The following is a 22,767-nucleotide window of genomic DNA, read 5'->3' as shown; positions in this document are numbered from 1 at the left end:
GCTAATAGTAACATGGAAAAGATGTCTCTGGGAGTAACTGAGAAAGAAGCCCTATGAATTTTAATGATTCTCAATCCTAGCTTTTCTCAGAATCATCTGAGAAATCTTAAAAATAGTAATGCCTGGGCCCTACTCCAAACTAATTAAAGTTGAATCCAATTAGTTTAAAGCTCCCTGAGTAATGCTAACATGCAGATGGGTTAAAAACCACTGCTCTGAAAACAAAACTCAACTACAGTTCAACCATAGGCATGTTTCATCTAGGTGATCATAATACCAGGTTGAGTGTTGCTATGATATCCATCAAATCAAGAAGAAGCATGGAGCAGATGCCAGTGTTGACCAGCATGATTACAGTGGGGGCACAGCTAGAGCAGGGTGGTCCCTGTGCCAACAGCATCAGTTGTCACCTGGAGACTTAACCAGACATGCAAATTATCAGGCCCCAGCCCAGACCTACAGAATCAAAAACTCTGCCAGTCGGGCCCCACGATCTGTATTTAATGATTCCTCCATGTTTGAAAGGCTAGACTAATACTTCTCAATCGTTAGTGTCCACAGAAATTACCTGGGGAATCTTGTTAACTGCAGCTTTGGTTTGGGATGAGGTCAGAAAATTCTGTATTTCAAACAAGCTGCAAGGTGATACCAATGCTGCTGGATGGAAGACAACACTTTGAATAGCAGTAGACTAGAGATCAAAAATGAAAAAGGTATGCAGTTGGTAGGAGTTACTCTGGTACTGGTGGTCATGATTATGATGTAAGGTTTAGGCTGAGCTGAAATCTGTGTGAATCACATCTGACATGTTGGCTCATGTAGGAGTGAGGTTTGTGAGCACTGGTAGAGGTTGGTATCCTGTTATAATTAATGTAACTTATAAGACCAGGGGGCTTCCTAGATGGCTCAGTGGCAAAGAATCTGCCTGCCGATGCTGGAGCCGCAAGAGACACAGGTTCGATCCCTGAGTTGGGAATATCCCCTGGAGGAGGAAGTGGCAACCCACTCCAGTATTCTTGCCTGGAGAATCCCATGGGCAGAGGAGACTGGTGGGCCACAGTCCATGGTGTCCCTAAGAGTCGGACACAACTGAGCATAGTGAAAGCCGCTCAGTCGTGTACGACTCTTTGCAACTCCATGGACTATACAGTCCATGGAATTCTCCAGGCCAGAATACTGGAGCGGGTAGCCTTTCACTTCTCCAGGGGATCGTCCCAACCCAGGGATCAAAGCCAGGTCTCCGGCAATGCAGGTGGATTCTTTACCAGCTGAGCCACAAGGGAAGCCCACAACTGAGCATACATACATGTATAAGACCAGGAGCTGCATCTCCAGATTTGGAGGAATTAAATCTGTGCAATATAGTCAAAGTAATCAGCATATCATTGTTGATATGAGGGAAAAACTTGCCTCCTTTTACTCTGTTATTTAAGTAATCATTCTGTTATGGCTGAAAAAGGACTCGTTGCAAGATGACTTGTTTCCTGGAAGAGGAAGTTTTTGGAGATACTGTGAATTCTAAAAGGTTAGGTTCTTTGAGGAGCTCTCATAGTTTTTAATAACCTCTTTTACTACCTAATGATATTTCTAGAATCCAAGTGTGTGCTTTCCAGTTTAAGCCCTTCAGTGGTTCCTCACTGAAGGAGATTGTCCAGGGTTCTTCACCTGGCTCATAAAGCCCTTGGTAATCTGGCCTTTATTTACCCCTTAGCCCAATTTCTTACCAATCTGTCTCCAGTCTCTGCCTCATATCCCTTTCAAGTCTAGTAACGCTAAACTGGAGAAGGCAATGGCACCCCACTCCAGTACTCTTGCCTGGAAAATCCCATGGACGGAGGAGCCTGGTAGGCTACAGTCCATGGGGTCGCTAAGAGTCGGACACGACTGAGCGACTTCACTTTCACTTTACCCTCTCATGCACTGGAGAAGGAAATGGCAACCCACTCCAGTATTCTTGCCTGGAGAATCCCAGGGACGGTGGAGCCTGGTGGGCTGCCGTCTATGGGGTCGCACAGAGTCGGACACGACTGAAGCGACTTAGCAGCAGCAGCAGCAGCAACGCTAAACTACTTCTGGTTCCTCAAATGAGCTGCACTTGCCTTTACCTCTGGCTGACCCTTTGTCCATGTTATTGCCTTGGCCTGGAATCTCTTTCTTTTAAATCTTAATGCCTCTTAACTAACTTTCTGGGTCTCACCTGAGGGGCCACCTCCTCTAGAAACTTCTGCTGATTCTCACATTAGGAATCTCTCTGTAGCAACTGGTGCTTGCCTGTTCACTTATCTGAATCCCCACTGATGAGGTATATTTCACAGTTGCTGTCAGATGCCCAGAGCATAGCAGTCACTCAATCAATACTTATAGAATAAAATTAATAAATTAAATTACAGTAGTATGTGATAGCAGCACTACTATTAAAACTTAAAATGAAGTTATCTGTAAGAATTTTTTATTTGAACTTGGTTTAGGGCCAATCATTCAAGCAAGAGTGACAGCACAAAATCACTACATGAGAAAAATTATTTGAAAAGAGGAAAATGTTAGAAGTAGTCTTAGAAGGAAATCTCAGAGCCTAGATATACTGCCAGTTGGGCTTATCTATATGTACTAGATCCTCTTAATTTCTTCAACCACATTTTCTTTCTTTGGGCCTGGGTTACACCCTAATTCTGATGTAAATTCTTTTGATTTTCCTGTACTTTTTTTTTTTTTTTTGCATGTGTGCTAGTTTTGGTCCTCTGCGCACTGAACAAACAAAATTTACTTGGTCTTTGAATCTTGAAACTATGTGCCAGTTTGTTTTTATAATTTAGACACTGATTTCAAACTTCAAGTTACAGACTTACACAATTCAAAGGAACATTATCAGCTATTGGTATTATCACTAAACACAGGATCAATGATGCCTTTATAAACTATCATCTACAGACAGGAAAGGGAAAGCAATGGCATCATCCTGGAAAATGCTGCCGTAAGACACATTGCACATTATCTTTAAACGTATCTAATGGTCATTGGCCATATATTATGCTATCACATAATGGCTTACATATATATAATAAAAATATAAATATATACAAATATAAAATATTTATAATTATAATTATATAATACATAATATATAATAAGATACATTATTTTTCCCTTCTCTACATGCCCAACTTCTATTTTATGCAACTTTTTCTATGTATTATTACAATATTCTATTTTAACATGGATAGATCTATAAATGATTTTGAAGTAAAAGTATTGGCCATATCTACATAAAAACAAAGTAATAGTGAAAGAAGTTTGTGATAAAGCTAAAGTATACAAACCATTAATATTTATTTGTGCTAGAAACAAACTCCTTTTCTGCACAATGGAAACATGTTCTGACACCCTGGTAAATCATAAATAACAAAAATACAGTTGAGAAAGCTGTATTTTGAGTCTAAATGGCCTTGTTTTACTTTATATTCAGACATGTTTGTTCAATTGTCTTTTAGATACCACCACCTGGATGCCCCAAAGCTCAGCATTTCTCATTCTAATCTCTTACCCACCCCAATCTGCTTTTCAACCTATGATCTCTACCTAAGTACAAAACACCAAAATACATCTAGTCACCAAGACCAAAAGCTGGAAATCAGTCTGTAGAATGTGGTAGTGATAAGAGCATAGGCTCTGAAATTTAAATCTAGCTAGTATTTAAATCTAGCTTCTGCCACTTGCTAGCTGTGTGACTCTGGGCAAGTCATTTTAGCTCACCAAGACTTGGGTTTGTCATCTGTGAAACTGCACTTAATACATTGAGTTGTTTTTGCTGTTTAGTTGCTAAGTCATGTCGACTATTTTGTGACCCACGGACTATAGCCCGCCAGGCTACTCTTTCAGTGGGATTTCCCAGGCAAGAATACTGGAGTGGCATTATTAGAGAAATGCAAATCAAAACCACAATGAGGTATCATTTCACACCAGTCAGAATGGCTGCTATCCAAAAGTCTACAAGCAATAAATGCTGGAGAGGGTGTGGAGAAAAGGGAACCCTCTTACACTGTTGGTGGGAATGCAAACTAGTACAGCCACTATGGAGAACAGTGTGGAGATTCCTTAAAAAACTAGGAATAGAACTGCCATATGACCCAACAATCCCACTGCTGGGCATATACACCGAGGAAACCAGAATTGAAAGAGACGCGTGTACCCCAATGTTCATCGCAGCACTGTTTACAATAGCCAGGACATGGAAGCAACCTAGATGTCCATCAGCGGACGAATGGGTAAGGAAGCTGTGGTACATATACACAATGGAATATTACTCAGCCATTAAAAAAAATACATTTGAATCGGTTCTACTGAGATGGATGAAACTGGAGCCCATTATACAGAGTGAAGTAAGCCAGAAAGAAAAACAACAATACAGTATACTAATGCATATATATGGAATTTGAAAGATGGTAACGATAACCCTATATGCGAGACAGAATAAGAGACACAGATGCATGGAACAATTTTATGGACTCTGAGGGAGAAGGTGAGGGTGGGACGTTCTGGGAGAATAGCATTGAAACATGTATATTATCATATGTGAGACGGAACACCATTCCATGTTCGATGCATGAGACAAGGGCTCAGGGCCGGGGCAATGGGATGATCCAGAAGGATGGGATGGGGAGGGAGGTGGGTGGGGGGTCCAGGAGGGGGAACACATGTAAACCCATGGCTGATTCATGTCAATGTATGGCAAAAACTATTGCAATGTTGTGAAGAGATTGGCCCCCAACTAAAATAAATAAATTTATAAAAAAAAAAAAAAAAAAAAGAATACTGGAGTGGGTTGCCCTTTCCTTCACCAGGGGATCTTCCTGACCCATGGATCACACCCGTGTCTCCTGCATGGCAGGCGGATTCTTTACCACTGAGCCACTGGGGAAGCCCACCAGAAAATTGAGTTACTACAGAATAAAAATAAATGTGGTAAGAGCAGTATTCACACTACCACAAATGCCCAATTGATTTGAAGTCTTATTGATTCTACATCTTACTATTTCTTTTGTCTTGGATCTTCTCCACATTTCTAGTGCCTAGAAAAATCATATCTCATTACATACATGCATGATGCCAGTGAAAGACCAATTATTACATATTCAGGCTACCCCTTGTAAGTACACAGAGAAACTGCCTTACTTAGTTTTCTAGGAATATATTCTTTTTTTTTGCATCATATTGGTTGAAGCTTGAAATAAATCCTGATATTAACTTGGAGTGATATGATAAAGCTCAAGAAGTCTTTCTTTAAATGTTTAGAATTATAATTACTATGTATAATTATCATCTAGAATGGTGAAATATTATAATAAATATTTTATAAACTAGTATTCAGAATACTAATCTGCTACTGCTGCTAAGTCGCTTCAGTAGTGTCCGACTCTGTGCGACCCCATAGACGGCAGCCCACCAGGTCCTCCCGTCCCTGGGATTCTCCAAGCAAGAACACTGGAGTGGGTTGCCATTGCCTTCTCCGGAATACTAATCAAGCATACTGTAACTCATAACCATTATGAAATACACCTATGTTGACAAAGCTTACATTTAATATAGATTGCACAATCTGAGTCAATAAAAATAATGCTTTAAAACTTCAGACTGAAAGTTTGAGGTAGTTATTATGATAACCTTTTTGGTTTTTTAGTGCCAGATGATGTGTCTTTTGTGATCTTTGAGTTTGTCTTAGACGTGGAGGTAGCAATATCCTTTTCAAGTTCCAACTGGAAATCAAACGTCAGGGGTATCACTGAAATCTTTCTCTTTACTTGACTCTGAAGGCAGTTTTTCTGCAACAAATCCAAAATATAACACAGTGAAAAAAATGAGTACATATCACATGAGGAAAATCTGTATGGAAAGGACAAAATTAATCTCACTTTATACATACACCCTCATGCACAGAATTTATGTGGCAGGCAACAATGCAAAAATAATTCAGACTGAAAGTTGGAGGCCTTGTGTATGGACTCTTTTCCTGTTTATTAAGCGAGGGTGTTGGACTAGGTGCTCATGAAGGCTCCCTCTGAAGTTCAGAATTCTAAAGTTCCGAATTTAAGAATGACCTATATATTCAGCAAAGACAATTATTAATCCGTAGAGTTAATGGAGCCATAGCAGGCAGGTCCCTCCAACCCACTTCTCTCCCTGGAGCCACATACATGGTGGAGCCAGAGCCAGAAATTGAGTTAAGAAAGCAATCAAAAGAGAATTCTGTTCAAGTATTTATACAGATGGACTGAAGAGCAAAAAGGGTAAAGCTAAAGAGTGAGTTAAGGAGCTGAAAATCTCCTCTAAAAAGCTCTCTCAGAGAACTGCACAGAGGAATAAAGAAATAATAACTTGAAAAGGAAATCATAGGATATGAGCACTTTGATTTCTGCCAGTGAGGGATTAAGTGCTACAGGAATCGCCCTTCTGCTATAAACAACTAGAAAACCAGACAAAGTATATGAAAACAACTACAATCAGGCATTAGGAAACAGGCAGAGCAGGACCATGATCCCTGAGGAAAGAGAAACAAATGAGGTAAACCCTACAATAGCCTGGCTTATTCTTGAAGGCCATTTCCAGACTGAGGCACAGGGAGGGGGGAACTCAAATTAAACCTTGTGGCTCTAACCTGGCTGGTTCTGAGAGATAGACACTGCACTGGCGGACACACTCTTGGGCATTCACCCCAAAGAAATAAAACTTACATTCATACAAAATCCTGTACATAAATATTTATAGCAGCTTTACTTCAGCTTATTTTTTTAGCAGCCTTATTTTAAAAGCAAAATACTGAAAACAATGAAATATCCTTCAGTGTGTAAGTAATTGAAACTCTGTACATTCATATAATGGAATACTACTCAGCAATAAATTTTATACATTATTTACCATAAAAAAACACCATCACTTCATGCAAAAATTTAATGGGCCTCAAGGGCATATGAAATAGTCAATCACAAAATTTTACACACTGAATAATTTCATTTATATAACATTCTCAAGATTACAAAAGGATAGTTATGAAGAATAGATTAGTCATTGCTGGGGATAGAGACAGAATTAGGATGGGGGAATGGGCTTCCCTGGTGGCTCAGTGGTAAAGAATCTGCCTGCAATGCAGGAGATGCAAAAGAGGTGGGTTCAGTCCCTAGGTCGGGAAGATCCCCTAGAGGAAATCACAACTCATTCCAGTATTCTTGCCCGGAAGATTCCATGGACAGAGGAGCCTGGCAGGCTATAGTCCATAGGTTCACAAAGAGTTGGACACAACTTAGTGACTAAACAATAACAAGTGAATCCAAATACAAAGAAGTAACATGAGGGAGTACTTTTATAGGATGGAGATGTAATATGCTTTGATTATGGTGGTTTCCACAATCTGTAATGTGATAAAATTGCATAAAACTACAGATACAAATGAATAAAGGTTAAAAAATGGAGATGATTGGGTCAAGTCTGTAGTCTGGTTAAGAATAATACATCAGTGTCAATGTTGGATGTGACTCATACTGGTTTTGGCTAGTGAACTACAACTATGTAAGATGTCACTTTTGGGGGTCAACTGAGGAAAGGTACATGGAACTATTTGTACTATTTCTGTAACTTCCTGTGAGTCTACGATTATTTCAAAATAAAAGATTTTAAAAAACAAAGAAGCAATTACCAAACTGATTTATATATTGTATTTCATTTTTTTGTCAATAAAGAGAGATAATCTATCTTCACAAATATATATGTAAATATGTACCTGTATATTTATATTATAGATATTTGTAAGTAAAGATAAATGTATGTATACAATCATACATTCATATTTGTATATCTTTGTAAGACTACAAAAGATGTAGACAGATAAACCTCAACTGCTAAAATGAGTCTGCCTCTGAGGAAAGGATTAGAGGGAAGAGGCCAAAGACTATTAATATTTCTTTATATCATTTTCCTTATGTACAATTTTCTTTATACATATCTATATATATTGCTTAACTTGTTTTCAAAAATATAACTTGAAAACTAAGAAAATATTTTTTAAATGACTTTATATACTTTTAAAAGAACTTCCAGAGAATTTTCTTTCAGTCAGATGGATTAAGCATAGTAATGCAAAATGAGAAAATACATGGAAATGCTTTGTGCAAAGGAGGCTCCTGGAAAAAGTAAGAATTATTATTACTATTTATAACTTAACATTTTATGTATAAAGGAATTTTGTGACAAATTTAATAGATTTATCTCTGATTATATTTTTAAAGTAAATTACAATTCATTTAAAATAAAAAATTAAAAAGCAATAAACTTTGGGGTGTCAAAGTCTAACAGGTTTGCTTTAGTTAAGTTACCCTTGGTTTGATATTTCAAAATTTTGGTAGCTATAACAGAACAAATTTTTCCATATTCCTCTACTTTATTTTCTGAATGAAAGGAGATAATTATGAAATATTAAAATGAAACCAAATTATTATTCAAACATTAATGCTTTCATTTCCAGGTTTGCAAATATGTTTATTCACTTAAGAGTTTCTCTCTGTGCTGTCTTCCTTGATTTCTTAAACTCCACTGCTCTTTATATATACTTTATTTATCCACAGTTATATTATCTTACAAGTCTTTTTGTAACCAAGTTAAATTGCTCACATGTAAAAAATCTGGTGTTTCAGAACTATATTCTTTATTAATATATTATATTTAATTTTATAACAGTCTCACTCTTTTGGGTCTTCCCTGGTGGCTCAGTGGTAAAGAATCCACCTGCAATGCAGGAGACATTGAATCCCTGGGTAGGGAAGATCCTCTGGAGAAGCAAATGGCCACCAACTCCAGTATTCTTTCCTGGGAAATCCTATGGACAGAGGAGCCTGGCAGGCTACAGTCCATAGGGTTCCAAAAGAGTCGGACATGACTTAGCAGTTAAACAACAAACATTTTTCAGTTTATTTTCTAAGAACTTTATTTCTAACATGGTAGCTATCAAATATTGTCTACCTTTTAATGAACCAACTAAACAAGTTTTTATGTTTAACATATAAGTAAAAAATATACTAGTCACATTAAAAAATACTTATATGTTTATCTACACTGGGTCTTAGTTGTGGGGTCTTTAGTTGTGGCACATGAACACTTAGTTGTAGCATGTGGGATCTAGTTCCCTGATCAGGGATTGAACCCAGGGTCCCTGCATTGGGAGCACAGAGTCTTAGTCACTAAACCACCTGGGAAGTCCCAGGAGTAGTCACATTTACTATTTGACTGCTTAAGATTTTTTTTAAAAAACAGGTTAGATGCATCATAACCAAATATTACAGCTGGCTGGACGTTACCTTGTATATTTAATCAATTCTTTATAGTATTACATAGATGACTCTTTCAACTAATACAATTATTACCTTTTTAAAAATTCGGAGAAGGCAATGGCACCCCACTCCAGTACTCTTGCCTGGAAAATCCCATGGAGGGAGGAGCCTGGTAGGCTACAGTCCATGGGGTTGCTAAGAGTCGGACACGACTGAGCGACTTCACTTTCACTTTTCACTTTCATGCACTGGAGAAGGAAATGGCAACCCACTCCACTATTCTTGCCTGGAGAATCCCAGGGACGGCAGAGCCTGGTGGGCTGCCATCTATGGGGTCGCACAGAGTCGGACACGACTGAAGCGACTTAGCAGCAGCAGCAGCACCGCTCACATTTGAAATGATAACCTTTTAATGATAAAATTTAGTGAATTTTAGCTCATATTTTACAAACCTTTGCTCTTGTGGCCAAGAGGGTCTTTGCTTGCTCATCAAGAATATCCAACTTCTCTAAGACTCTTTCTGCCATTGTCAGTCAGTAAATTCCTATTTAAAAGGAAGAGGGGGAGGAATAAATCTCCAAAACAAAACTAAACATATAACTAACTATTTAGGCATAAATTAAGAGATACACCTTTCCAACACTGTTTTAGGTAAAGAAAAGAATACAGTTCTTTTCTAGATCATGGAACAAATCACAGAATTGTAGAAGTACTCAAATGTTTTAGATAGAAGCTCATATGATCAGAATTCCCAGAAACATGTGAGCCCTAGGAATTTTTATATGCATGATTAAAGGTGAGTTGAAGAAAGTTCAAGATTACTGTGTGAGAACCAGCTGTAACTTATACCTGAAGCAAGGGCATGCAGTTTGATTTATATGTTCTTTTTGTCGTGATTTAATTTTAATGAAAGTAAATAAAGAGAGCTCACTTTTATAGAATTAATTGCATTCAAATTAAATTGGTCAATGATCCAAGACTGTTAATACAGCACTTAGCAGGCAATCAGTCACACAGAAGGAGCAGCAGTCAAGCTGGGAAGGGACTGTTGCCATAATAGTTCCTATTTCCAGTTAATTAATTTGCTACAAATCTCATCTGGGCTCAGATGGTCCACATTAGTTTTAGGGACTTGAATGTTAGCCACTAGAACCTGGTCTAATTTATTTCCATTTTCAGATGAGAAAATTAAAAGCCACAAAGTACCTTATAATGCAACACAAATATCTAGGGGCAGAGTGGAGGCAAGGATCAGGAATACCAACCCAAAACTCCTATTTTATTTATTTATTTATTTTTAAAATTTGAATAGACATTCATGCATTTAACGTATTTTTGTTCACTGAATTGAATGGGCTCCAGCAACATTTAGTTAAATGTCTGTAAAACTTCACAAAAAGTATTGAATTCATCAGTATTTCTAGTGAAGATCACTAAGATTCTTTTTAGCTCAAAAACTTTTTATGCAATGTCTCCCATATTGTATATTATTCAGTCAACATCACACAGAGGGAGTAAAGCATGAAAAGACAAGAATTAAGAACCCTATGCCAAAAGCTCAAATTATTTTGTACTTGGTTTCTTTTAGCTGTCTTTTCTATTTTCTTTCCTTCACCATCTATTGTGCTGGTGAATTCCTGATGCTCTGCTGGTGTCTTCCCATCCCAGCAAGCCCTCTGACATTTTGCTACATCTAAATACTCCACCTCCATCCCATGATGTAGTCCTATGTGACAAAGGACTTTTGTGAGCTATGCAGATAGCCTGCCTTGGTATGAACCACATAACCTTGGGTTGCAGCTTGGAAAAGAAAGATGTAGGATAAAGGTGTTAGCACAGTGTGAATGCCTCAGATTCTCTGGGTCTCCTACAGGAGAGTTGGGGAGAAATTAGAGACTATCTGGACGGAGAAGGCAATGGCACCCCACTCCAGTACTCTTGCCTGGAAAATCCCATGGAGGGAGGAGCCTGGTAGGCTACAGTCCATGGGGTCGCTAAGAGTCGGACACGACTGAGTGACTTCACTTTCACTTTTCCCTTTCATGCACTGGAGAGGGAAATGGCAATCCACTCCAGTATTCTTGCCTGGAGAATCCCAGGGACGGCGGAGCCTGGTGGGCTGCCGTCTATGGGGTCGCACAGAGTTGGACACGACTGAAGCGACTTAGCAGCAGCAGCAGCAGGACACTGTATACTGTCTTCTCAGATTTAGAAACCACCCCTCTTATATATCCCAAAAACAACTATAGGAATTTTAGCTTCTGTGTTTCTCTTAAACATAATATGACTTCAAATATGGGGAAGGATACTATAATTCTCACCAAAATTTATTTTATTGGGGACAAAGATTTCTATTGCTAAATAAAATACACAGAAGTAAATAACTAGAATAATCAAAGGAATGCATTTCCCAGTTTGAGGAAGATGTAAATTATATGAGGGAACAGAGACTTGCTGCTTACTGTGGGAGGGACAGAAAGCAGAGCTTTTAAACGGTAAAATGTCTCATGCCTTTTACAGTCCCTCATCTTCAACATCACATCAGACATTTTAAGCTATGCCACATCATTCTATTTTTTTTATAAACACACACATAGAAAACTGTAATTTGAAGGAAATTTTTATGTTTTTGATTTAAAATTATTTTACTATGAGCAAATTATTTAGCTATGATATGATTTCTGGCAAATCACTGTGCTTATCATGAGTTTCTTTGAAGTGAAGAATATGAAGTTTGACAATGAAACAGAATGTTACTAGTTTCAGTTTTGCAGTCTTATTTTCATATTTTGGAGGCAAAATTTCCTTTTTAGCTTGCAAATGTTTTCATAGCTCTTTGGCAACATGCCAGTGGTTCCCAGTGGATGAAGGGCACTGAGGGAGAGTACAGGTGAGGTAACGCCACAGACTAACTTGCTTGCTTTCACCATCATCCTGGGGGTACCAAGAACCTAGCTGTGTCTCTTCAAGTAAATGCTGAGAGCAAAGGACCACCAGGGCTAATATGCTGATGCATCCCAACTGCTTTTGCATGAAGTAAAAACCAACCTTTTAATCAAGAGCATCCAGACTATATTAAATGTCCTTCAATTTGACCATCTGTCCTTTCTTGATTTAATCTTTAATTTTAATGTCTATTTTAAACCAGCATATTGGCTTCGTACTTCAGTTTCATATTTATACTTCTATGGGCATAAATTCGACTTCATTGTTCTATTTCTATCAGCATATAATTTCATTTAATGATAAACATTTCATTTGGCTTCTAGCCACTAACTCCATTACATGAAACATACTGTGCTAGGTATTCTATCACAGTAAGTTGTCTAAGTAAGTAAGTTGTCTCCTGGCAGACATTTTTCTGTGACACCATCTTCCTAGGCAAGGCAAATAGTCTCTCCTATTTTACCAAAAAAAAAGAGAGATCATCAGGTAAGAACTTCTTTAACTTCCACTTCTCATACCAAAGTCTAACTGGCATCCATCCATTGCCATCTTACTTATATTTTAATTTTAACAGAAGTGTTGCCTCTCCCATCCAAACTAATTCCTCCCATATACCCTAAACTCTACTATCTCTAGCCTCCTAAAAGAATTATTTCCATTTTTTTATTTCCTTGTCCTTTTATCTTTTATTGTTTTTCTTTACCAATTCCTTCTCCTTAGCATGCTCAGGGCTCTTCTATTTGAAAAAAAAAAGAAAAAAGGAAAAAATTCCTCCATTCTCCCTACTAGCCATTACTCTCTCTCATCTTCCCTTGATTGCCAAATTCTTAAGATAATTGTCTATACTGAGGTTTTCTAATTTTTTACATCCCTTTTCCTTCTCAGTCAGTCATCATTTGACTTCCTCTTAACCTATTCCTCTAAATCTGCTCCCATAAGTTACCAGGGTCACCATTTTATAAATATGTGGACACTTTTCTGCTCTTATCTATCTTATTTGAGTTTTTAAAACTTTTGCTAATGTTAACCACTGCTTTCTACAGGTCTCCCTTCTCTTGGTTTCTATGACAACAGTCCTGTCTTCTTACCTTCTCTAAATATTCCTTGCCAATAGCTTCAACTTGCTCTTCTTTCTCAGACTACTTCCTAAATACTAGCATTCTTAAATGTTCAGTCATTTTTTCCACTACTCCATATATTCTTTCAGGATGACCTCCCAAACTCAGGACTTCATCTACCACCATCTATTTCCAAACAAAATCCCTCTTCTCAATTCCAACCTATATACCTCACTCAGTCCAGATTTCCCACAGGTGGCCCAAATGTAGGACTAAAAGTAAATCCGTTCTTCTGCTCCCTTAGCCAAAAATCTCTTCCAACCTTTATTATCATACAGATTATATCTTAGGCATCCAGCCCATAAACTTAGGAGTTGTAATGGTTTTCAATCCTAGTTACACTGCAGAATGAACTCAAAAGGTTTCAAGAAGTACAAATTCCCAGTTACCTCCTCAGACCCACTACGTTAGGATTTACAGAGGCAAAGACCAGGGATATATTTTTAAAGCCCTTCTAAAGCAGCTGTTCCCCAAACCAGAATTTGGTCACCACTCTCCAGGAATAGCCATAGTAAAATAGCTGCACCCAGCTGAAAGGGAGGCTGGGACTTGCAGTCCCTTTACCTCTGTGATACAGTCAGGTGAAAATCAGGATTTTCTTACTAAGAGACAAATGGAAAATAAATATCAGAAGCTCTGTCATGTTCATTTTGTCTTCTCTCCTGATTGCTTCTTAAATCTCTGCTAGGTAAATGGCTCCCATTACTCTAAAATGTTTTCCTATTTTGAGTACAACAGAGTAGAAGATAGGTATCTCTCACTAGAAATTAAAATTTAAAAAAAGGATGATGGCAAATTTTCTGTTTTGGTTTATAGATAAAGTAAAAGTTTACATCACTGGAATTTTGGCTAAGAGATGGGAACCAAACTAGGGAATAATTTGAGCTTAAAAATAGAGGTATTTACAATTAATTAGGGCTTCCCTGTGCCTCAGACGGTAAAGAATCTGCCTGCATTTCTGCCAGTGCAGAAAACTCAGGTTCAAACCCTGGGTTGGGAAGATCCCCTGAAGAAGGGAATGGCAACCCACTCCAGTATTCTTGTCTGGAGAATTCCACGGACAGAGAAGCCTGGTGGGCTACAGTCCATGGGATCACAAAGAATCAGACACGACTGAGTGACTAACACTAACACACTCCGGGAAAACTCCTTCCTACCCTTTCCCTAAATATACAATAATCACTTTCTCTTATATATTCTACATCCTACATATCTTTTCAGTTTTTTTCCTCTTATCCCTTCACATTGCTATTTGTCTCAGTGTAAGATTCCATAACTTGTCTGGGTTATTGCAACAGTTTCAAAACATCTTTGTACATTTGCTTTATTCTTACTTTTGCCTGAATTATTTTTTCTAGAAAAATACAATCACATGCCTCCCTGACACTTCAACCCCTCCCTATAGATTTCAGGACAAAGGTCAAGCTCCTTGATTTATTCTACGAGGCTCAAGGTTTGGCCTCTGACTAAATCTTGAACCTCACCTGCCTCCTCCTCATGTATCCTTGATAACCCAGTCCTGATGAACTTGCAGTCCTTGAATGTGGTGTATTTTCCTTCACTAGTTGCTTTGTCTTTGCTGTTTCCTCTGCCTACAATGCTGTTATCCATTCTCGGTATTTCTAAGTCCAATGCATCCCTCAAGATCCAATAGAAATAACACCTCTGCTGGGAGGCTTTCCTGGTAAACTGTGATTTAGATGCCCAGTGTCTACATTCACATGATAGTCTATGTATACTGCTGTCCTAGTTCTTTAATCACACTCTCTTAAAGCATTTGATATACTTTATCCCTGCTCTATACTGTTTATTGAAGGCCAGAGGCAGATCTAACTCATCCTTGCATCCTGAATACCTAACAACCAGCCATAGAGGAAATGGAAAATGGTAAATAAAAGGCAGAGGAACCAGAGATTAACTTGCCAACATCCGCTGGATCATCAAAGAAGCGAGAGAATTCCAGAAAAACATCTATTTCTGCTTTATTGACTATGCCAAAGCCTTTGACTGTGTGGATCACAATAAACTGTGGAAAATCCTGAAATAAATGAGAATACCAGACCACCTGACCTGCCTCTTGAGAAACCTGTATGCAGGTCAGGAAGCAACAGTTAGAACTGGACATGGAACAATAGACTGGTTCCAAATCAGGAAAGGAGTATGTCAAGTCTGTATATCGTCACCATGCTTATTTAACTTATATGCATCATGAGAAACACTGGGCTGGATGAAGCAGAAGCTAGAATCAAGATTGCTGGCAGAAATATCAATAACCTCAGATTAGAAGATGACACCACCCTTATGGCAGAAAGTGAAGAAGAACTAAAGAGCCTCTTGATGAAAGTGAAAGGAGAGTGAAAAAGTTGGCTTAAAACTCAACATTCAGAAAACTAAGGTCATGGCATCTGGTCCCATCAATTCATGGCAAATAGATGGGGAAACAGTGTCAGACTTTATTTTGGGGGGCTCCAAAATCACGGCAGATGGTGACTGCAGCCATGAAATTAAAAAACGCTTACTCCTTGGCAGGAAAGTTATGAGCAACCTAGACAGCATATTCAGAGAAGGAAATGGCAACCCACTCCAGTACTCTTGCCTGGAAATTCCCATGGATGGTGGAGCCTGGTAGGCTGCAGTCCATGGGGTCGCTAAGGGTCGGACATGACTGAGCGACTTCACTTTCACTTTTCACTTTCATGCATTGGAGAAAGAAATGGCAACCCACTCCAGTGTTCTTGCCTGGAGAATCCCGGGGACAGGGGAGCCTGGTGGGCTGCCGTCTATGGGGTCACACAGAGTCGGACATGACTGAAGCGACTTAGCAGCAGCAGCAGCAGCAGACAGCATATTAAAAAGCAGAGACATTACTTTGCCAACAAAGGTCCATCTATTCAAGGCTATGGTTTTTCCAGTAGTCATATATGGAGGTGAGAGTTGGACTATAAAGAAAGCTGAGAACCGAAGAATTGATGCTTTTGAACTATGGTGTTGGAGAAGACTCTTGAGAGCCCCTTGGACTGCAAGGAGATCCAACCAGTCCATCCTAAAGAGATCAGTCCTGAGTGGTCATTGGAAGGACTGATGTTGAAACTGAAACTCCAATACTTTGGCCACCTGATGCAAAGAGCTGATTCATTTGAGAAGACCCTGATGCTGGGAAAGATTGAAGGCAGGAGAAGAAGGGGACGACAGAGGATGAGATGGTTGGATGGCATCACCGACTCAATGGACATGAGTTTGGGTAGACTCCGGGAGTTGGTGCTGGACAGGGAGGCCTGACGTACTGTGGTCCATGGGGTTGCAAAGAGTTGGACACGACTGAGCGACTGAACTGAACTGAACTGATGCTTACTTTTAGTCTGCATTTACATTTATGAGTATGCATAAATCTTTCACAGAGTCCTGTTGAGGTTCTCCTAGATGAAGCCATAACATTAAAAAACACTGCTTTCTCTCCCACCTTTAAACTTAGAAAGGCAGCATAGTATACTGGTTGCTGCTGCTGCTGCTAAGTCGCTTCAGTCGTGTCCGCCTCTGTGTGACCCCATAGACGGCAGCCCACCAGGCTCCGCCATCCCTAGGATTCTCCAGGCAAGAATACTGGAGTGGGAGTATACTGGTTAAGAACATGAAATCTAAAATTGGGCTGCTTGGGTTTGAATCCTTGGCTCTGCTACTTACCAGCTGTGTGACTATGGGCTAATTGCCTACCCTCTCTGTATTTTCCCATTCATAAAAAGGGAATAATAGAAGAACCTACTTCATTTGGGCTGTTATGAGGTTTAACTGAGTGAATGCAAGTGACACATAAAGTGTTTGATAAGTGAAAGAAGTAAATATAAGTAATGATACACTTACTGGTTAGGGATAAAATGTATGAGATTACCTGTAAATTCTGGAAAATGCATGTTCCACATCTGCATATCATTTTGTTTTTTTCTGCATACCTGTCACCATGCAATCACCAATGGTCTCCATATGTCTGATGGCCTACTTCACAGGATATTTCTTCAATATACCCAAACTAAATGCTTGGAACTTGGGAAACAAAGAGAATTTATTCAGCAAGTCAGTATCTTCTATTTAATCCAGTAATTCAGTATATTCTAATTCAGAAATTTAATATCTTCTGTACCATGTCATCTATTATCTTTTTTCCTTTTCTTCTCTAATTTTCTCAGTTTTACTTCTCAATTTTTTATTCAATTCTTTTTTCTGAGTTCAGTCAACAAAAACTAAAACTCATTGTCTCATGAGGCATTAGTGTAGGTCTTGAATATATAGTAAGTGTTTAGGGAGACAATTTGATGCTCCTTTGATAAGCATTATGATGTTGCCACACTAGAAAGTGAAAGTGAAGTCACTCAGCCATGTCCAACTCTTTGTGACCCCATGGACTGTAGCCTACCAAGCTAATCCGTCCATGAGATTTTCCAGGCAAGAGTACTGGAGTGGGTTGTCATTTGGAGACTCATCAAAAAACAAAAGTAGTTTGTGTTCAAGTAAATAGATCTAATCATCTGCCTTTCAATGATTTATTAACTAGGGGTGAAAGAGATGATCTCATACCTTATATATACTTACAGTTGCTGGGAAATGCTCCTTTTTGGAATGGAGAGTTCTTATGTGGTCACAGAAACCTAACCCATAGAATCTTGGGGTTAAAATGGACCAATAGTCTTTCACATAATTCCATGTACAGTGAGGCTACATTGACCCCAACTGGACAAGGCCTTTCTGATCCTGGCTTTTACTTTCAATGTTATTGTCTTCCTTCAGACCTTAAGATGTTCATTTTCCCTTCTCTCAGTTACTGCACTCTAATCTCCCTAATTTGCCAGCCCCTAAATTTCCTCTGCATCCCTCAAATATTGGTCCTTCAAAATGCCATCAGAGCTGGCTTAATGAAACAGGACACTGACCGGGTCCAGCTCCAGCCCTCAAACCTCAGTTTGCTCCCCAATATCTGCAGTGTAACATGCAAACTGCAGATGACATACAGGACAGTTCGAGAAAACAGTCCAGGATCTGGCTCACTCCACCTTTCCAGTTAACCTCCCCCATAACCCATCTTCTTCTGCCAGGCTTTACCATTTCTTTTCCCCGGACACATCTTGCCCCTTTCCAAGCATGTCCTTCACTCCTGCTTTTTTTTCTTTCTTTTTAAAATATTTATTTGCTTGAGTGTGCCGGGTCTTAGTGGCAGCATACAGGATCTTCAGTCTTCATTGCAACATGAAAACTAGACATGTGGGATCATAGTTCCCTGACCAGGGATTGAACCCAGGCCCCTTGCACTGAGAGCTCAAAGTCTTAGCCTCTGAACCACTAGAGAAGTCCCATTCCTGCTTTTCATTTCATTGGAATGTTCTTTCTTAATGTCTTCTAGTCAAAACCCTATCCTTTCTCAACTCCTAATGTAAAGGTGGGCTTGCCAGGTGGTACAGTGGTAAAGAATCCACTTGCCAATGCAGAAGACACGAGAGACATGGATTCAACCCCTGGGTTGGGAATATCCCTTGGAGTAGGAAATGGCAACCTGCTCCAGTATTCTTGCCTGGAAAATTCCATGGACAGAGGAGCCTGGCAGGCTCCAGTCCATGAAGTCACAAAGAATCAAACACGAATGAGCACGCAGCACAGCAATGTAAAGGCAGGCTCTTTTGCAAGACTCTCCTTGACGTTCCCTCATTCTTTGTCCCAGTGATAGTTACATTTTATTATGTGCTATCGTATTTTGTCTTTCATGATAGAACTTGGCACATTGTACTACAGAGATTTACCATTTGACAAATCTCTTCCTCACTGTGTTAAATCTCATTTAAAGCAAGAATTGATTTACCTTCTTTGAATCTCAGCACCAGACAAAGGATTTTACACCTAACTGGGATCTGAAAATTATAATTTAGTTTGGAGATGTCTCTGAATAAAGCATTTTATGGGGAGCAATCCCAGTTTATATATGATGGATGGTATTAATTCAGGATGATTTACTGGGGATGAAATATGAAGTTGAGTGAATTATGAGATTTGGTTCTTGCCAAATCTAAACTCGGTAAAATTAATTTCAAAGGAAACTGAGATTTATGTTCTTAATTACTGGCTCAGTAATGACAGTTTTTTGAAAAAGAACCTAATGAAATAAAGAACTTGCCAACTAGGGCAGAATAAAATTCCCAATCACTCTCATAGTAAATCATCCACTGGCTTCACTGCAAAGACTTGGCTACATCAACAAACAATTTCAAGGTTGCAAGGCCAACATTATAAGCAATCAGAGATTGAGTCATTACTAAAAATAACATCAAACTAAAAAGTTACTTTTTAAAAAGCATTAATTCATTTTAACAGTACTTGTGGACTGTAAAAAAGTCAAAAATCAAACAAACAAAAAGCCCAATGCTGCCAATATAATAGGCTCTGCTAAGAAGTCTTCTTCAGCAAGTTGTAAGCATCTCCTATTAAAGGAAAAACTAAAGAAAACTGAAAGTGGCTTTAAACTCGTAAACTAAAGAGCTGGACTGAGCAACTATCCAGAAAATGGAGGCTCAAATTAACATTTATTCCTTTATCTGGCTTCATCAGGTCATATGTTCACTTCTTTCAGGAAAGGCCTCTTATACTTGTACCTGACACAGTCCACTAAACACTGTGCATGTATGCTAAGTTGCTTCAGTCCTGTCTAGCTCTTTGTGACCCCATGGTCTGCAGCCTGCCAGGCTCCTCTGTCCATGGGACTCTCCAGGCAATAATATTGGAGTGGGTTGCCATGCCTTCCTCCAGGGACTATTCCTGACCTGAGGATTGAACCCACCTCTCTTAAGTTTTTTTGCATTCGCAGACAGGTTCTTTACCACTAGTGACACCTGGGAAGTCCCACTAAACACTGAACTAAGCACCTAGAAAGCACTTGTTAAGTAATTTGCTCCATTTGAGATAACTGGCTAAATTTCTTTGCCTCACATTCCAAGTACAGACACAAGAGAATTCTTTTTTTTTTAAGTCTAAAATGTTGACTCATATTACAGGCTGAATTATGTCACCTTCAAATCTGCGTGTTGAAATCCTAATCCCAAGTATCTCAGAGTGTGGCTGTTTTTGGAGGGAGGACCTTTATTTTTAAAAAAGTAATTAAGTTAAAATGAGGTCATTAGAGTGGGCTTTGATCCACTGTGCCTGGTGGCATACAGGAAGAGGAGATTAGGACACAGACAATATGCACAAAGGGAAGATCAGGGGAGACACAGGGAAAAGGGGTCCATCTGTCAGCCAAGGACAGAAGCTTAAGAAGAAACCAATCTGCAGACACCTTGATCTTGAACTTCTAGTCTCCAGAATTGTGAGGAATAAATTACTGTTGTTCAAGTCATACTGTCTGTGGTGTGGTGACACAAGGACGAAGGAGCAGATAACCAAGGAGGGTCTTGGAAGGCAGAAATGGAAAAACCAGACCCTTATTGTCCTCCCCTTCCCCATGTTGTAACTATTAATGGAACAGTATAACCTGTCTCCGCTCCTACCCCATAGGGAGGAGGTATTTGCCTTACTCTTCCCCCCACCCAGTATATGTTCCTCATCCAATAAGCAAATGACCCGCAAGATCCCTATCCCACTCCTTGTACCCTGGGTATGAAAGTGGACTAAGGACCCCTATTCAATGTTGGTTCTCCCTTGAGTTGCCCCGCTGTTCTAACAGCATCTCCCACTTTAATAAACTTTATTTCCCTCTCATTCTGCCTCATGTCTGGAAATTCTTTTCCAACCTGTGCATGGACCATGGCACATGGTATTGCAGTTGTGGCAGCTCTAGCAAACCAACACAGCCCACAAATCATGAGAACTAACTTAAAAAGTCATTATTAGAAGATTTAAAGATTAATCCTGGTCTCTGCACATAGATCCATACTATATAATTTCTTGTCCCCTTTGTGTTATAAGGGCAGGGGAGAAAATTGACTCTTGGTTTTCAAACATTACTAAAATTTGCCTGTCACCAATTTGAGGTTGGATGGTAAGCTTCTAACGAAAAACATCAAAGATGTTCTAAAAGTATGTGTATAAGCTCTGGGGAGTGCCATTGTGAGCAAACAATAAGATTACGATAGGAAGACTCTTATTGGCAAATTTGAAATCGCATCACAATTATTGCTGGAGTGATCAACTCCAACCAACACCGTCCACAACCATTCTGTCTGTTTCAAAGTTTGAAATGCACCGATGAGGATGCCTGGAGCCCGCCCGCACTTCATGCTGGTCCTCCAGTTCACCTTCCCTGGGAGCCTCCATCTCAGGAGGGCCGCGTGAAGAGGCTCAGGGGTACCCGGAAATCAGGGAGCCCTTCGCAAACACCCTCTGCCTGTGGTCCTTTAATAGGAAACCAAAATATCAAAGATGTTGTGATTGAGGAAACTCCTTAAAATTAAGTATAGAAGAGGCAAACGTCCTTTCAAGGAAGCTGGGTGAAGCCCCTGAGGCCTGCCTCCCACCTGTGTCCCACACTCACCTGGAAACCGTGCTGGGAGCGACTCCGCAACCAGCGCAACCAGCGTGACAGGGACGCCTCGCGCCCAATCCCTCCCCAGCCAGATCCTTGGGGGGAGAAAGTTCTGTTGTCGGCTGGGGAGGAAAAAGGCCTAAGAAAAGCATGCGTTTCTTATTTCACTTTCCATCTCCATACAAATTTAAGCTTCCAAACTTCCAACGCCGCCGCCTCCCCAAACCGCACCTACTTTCTTTTCTCTTCTGGCTCTGGTAACTGTTTTCTGCCGGATTTAGGCCCTTGGCTATGCGTCCTGTGTCCATAGAAACAGTTTCCTGAGCTTTCCTAGCCTTTAAAAGGGCTCTGTCTCCAGCGGATTTCGCCCACAAATTTTGTAACTGAGATCCTAAGTGACACACCAAATCCTTAAGGATATAAAAGCTATTATGCTGAAGAGTGGAAGGAGAGAGAGGTAAAGGAAAGGAGAGAAGTAAAAAGAACTAAGGGCAATGACTCTGCTTCTCTTTATTTCCTTCTGGAAATGCAACAGTTCAAAAAGAAAGTTTCCTCCTTGCAGTTTGCAGCTCTGAATGGAAACTGACAGCCTGTTTTGAATACTTGATGAAAGATTGCTTTTACATGACTTACGACTTAAAAAAAAAATACCCATTCTTATTCCTAAGGCCAAGAAACCACCCATGTGATTGGTAAAATCACTCTTGTATTTTACAGGTTGTGTAGCAGGTTTGGCTACACACACACACAGACACACACACACTACCTTATTCACACACACAACAGAATCATACTGTAAAAATGACTGACTTGAAAGCATTCTTTATTTGATCAAGAATGGTGAAAACTTTCTACAACAATGATTAAGTTTTTAGTCAAGAATTGTGTTGATAAGTAT

The 22,767-nt window shown here is 39.5% G+C and overlaps 1 protein-coding gene across 36 annotated transcripts in view; it reads right to left on the bottom strand.

Moving 5' to 3' along the window:
* C5H1orf141 (chromosome 5 C1orf141 homolog) overlaps window positions 1-22,191 on the bottom strand; it is a 53,611-nt gene extending 31,420 nt beyond the window's left edge. For 4 of the 36 annotated variants that reach the window (XM_081490725.1, XM_081490733.1, XM_081490744.1 and 1 more), the window contains exons 1-4: window positions 17,511-17,988; window positions 17,262-17,413; window positions 9,764-9,855; window positions 5,659-5,816 (exon numbers count right to left, since the gene is read on the bottom strand). In XM_081490725.1, coding sequence (XP_081346851.1) covers window positions 5,659-5,816; window positions 9,764-9,838 — 233 coding nt within the window. In that variant the 5' untranslated portion in view covers window positions 9,839-9,855; window positions 17,262-17,413; window positions 17,511-17,988. Of the gene's footprint in view, window positions 1-568; window positions 739-5,658; window positions 5,817-9,763; window positions 9,856-10,885; window positions 11,003-17,261; window positions 17,414-17,510; window positions 17,989-18,466; window positions 18,953-21,878 lie in introns of those variants that run through there. The other 32 variants (XM_081490728.1, XM_081490737.1, XM_081490747.1 and 29 more) reach the window with 16 other exon arrangements.
* Window positions 22,192-22,767: the final 576 nt, after the last annotated feature.

The sequence above is a fragment of the Giraffa tippelskirchi genome, chromosome 5 (genome assembly GCF_054371585.1).
Source record: "Giraffa tippelskirchi isolate mGirTip1 chromosome 5, T2T-mGirTip1v1.2.pri, whole genome shotgun sequence".
Taxonomy (NCBI): domain Eukaryota; kingdom Metazoa; phylum Chordata; class Mammalia; order Artiodactyla; family Giraffidae; genus Giraffa; species Giraffa tippelskirchi.
The sequence above is the reverse complement of the archived record's forward strand: the minus strand, read 5'-3'. Positions and strand labels throughout refer to the sequence as shown.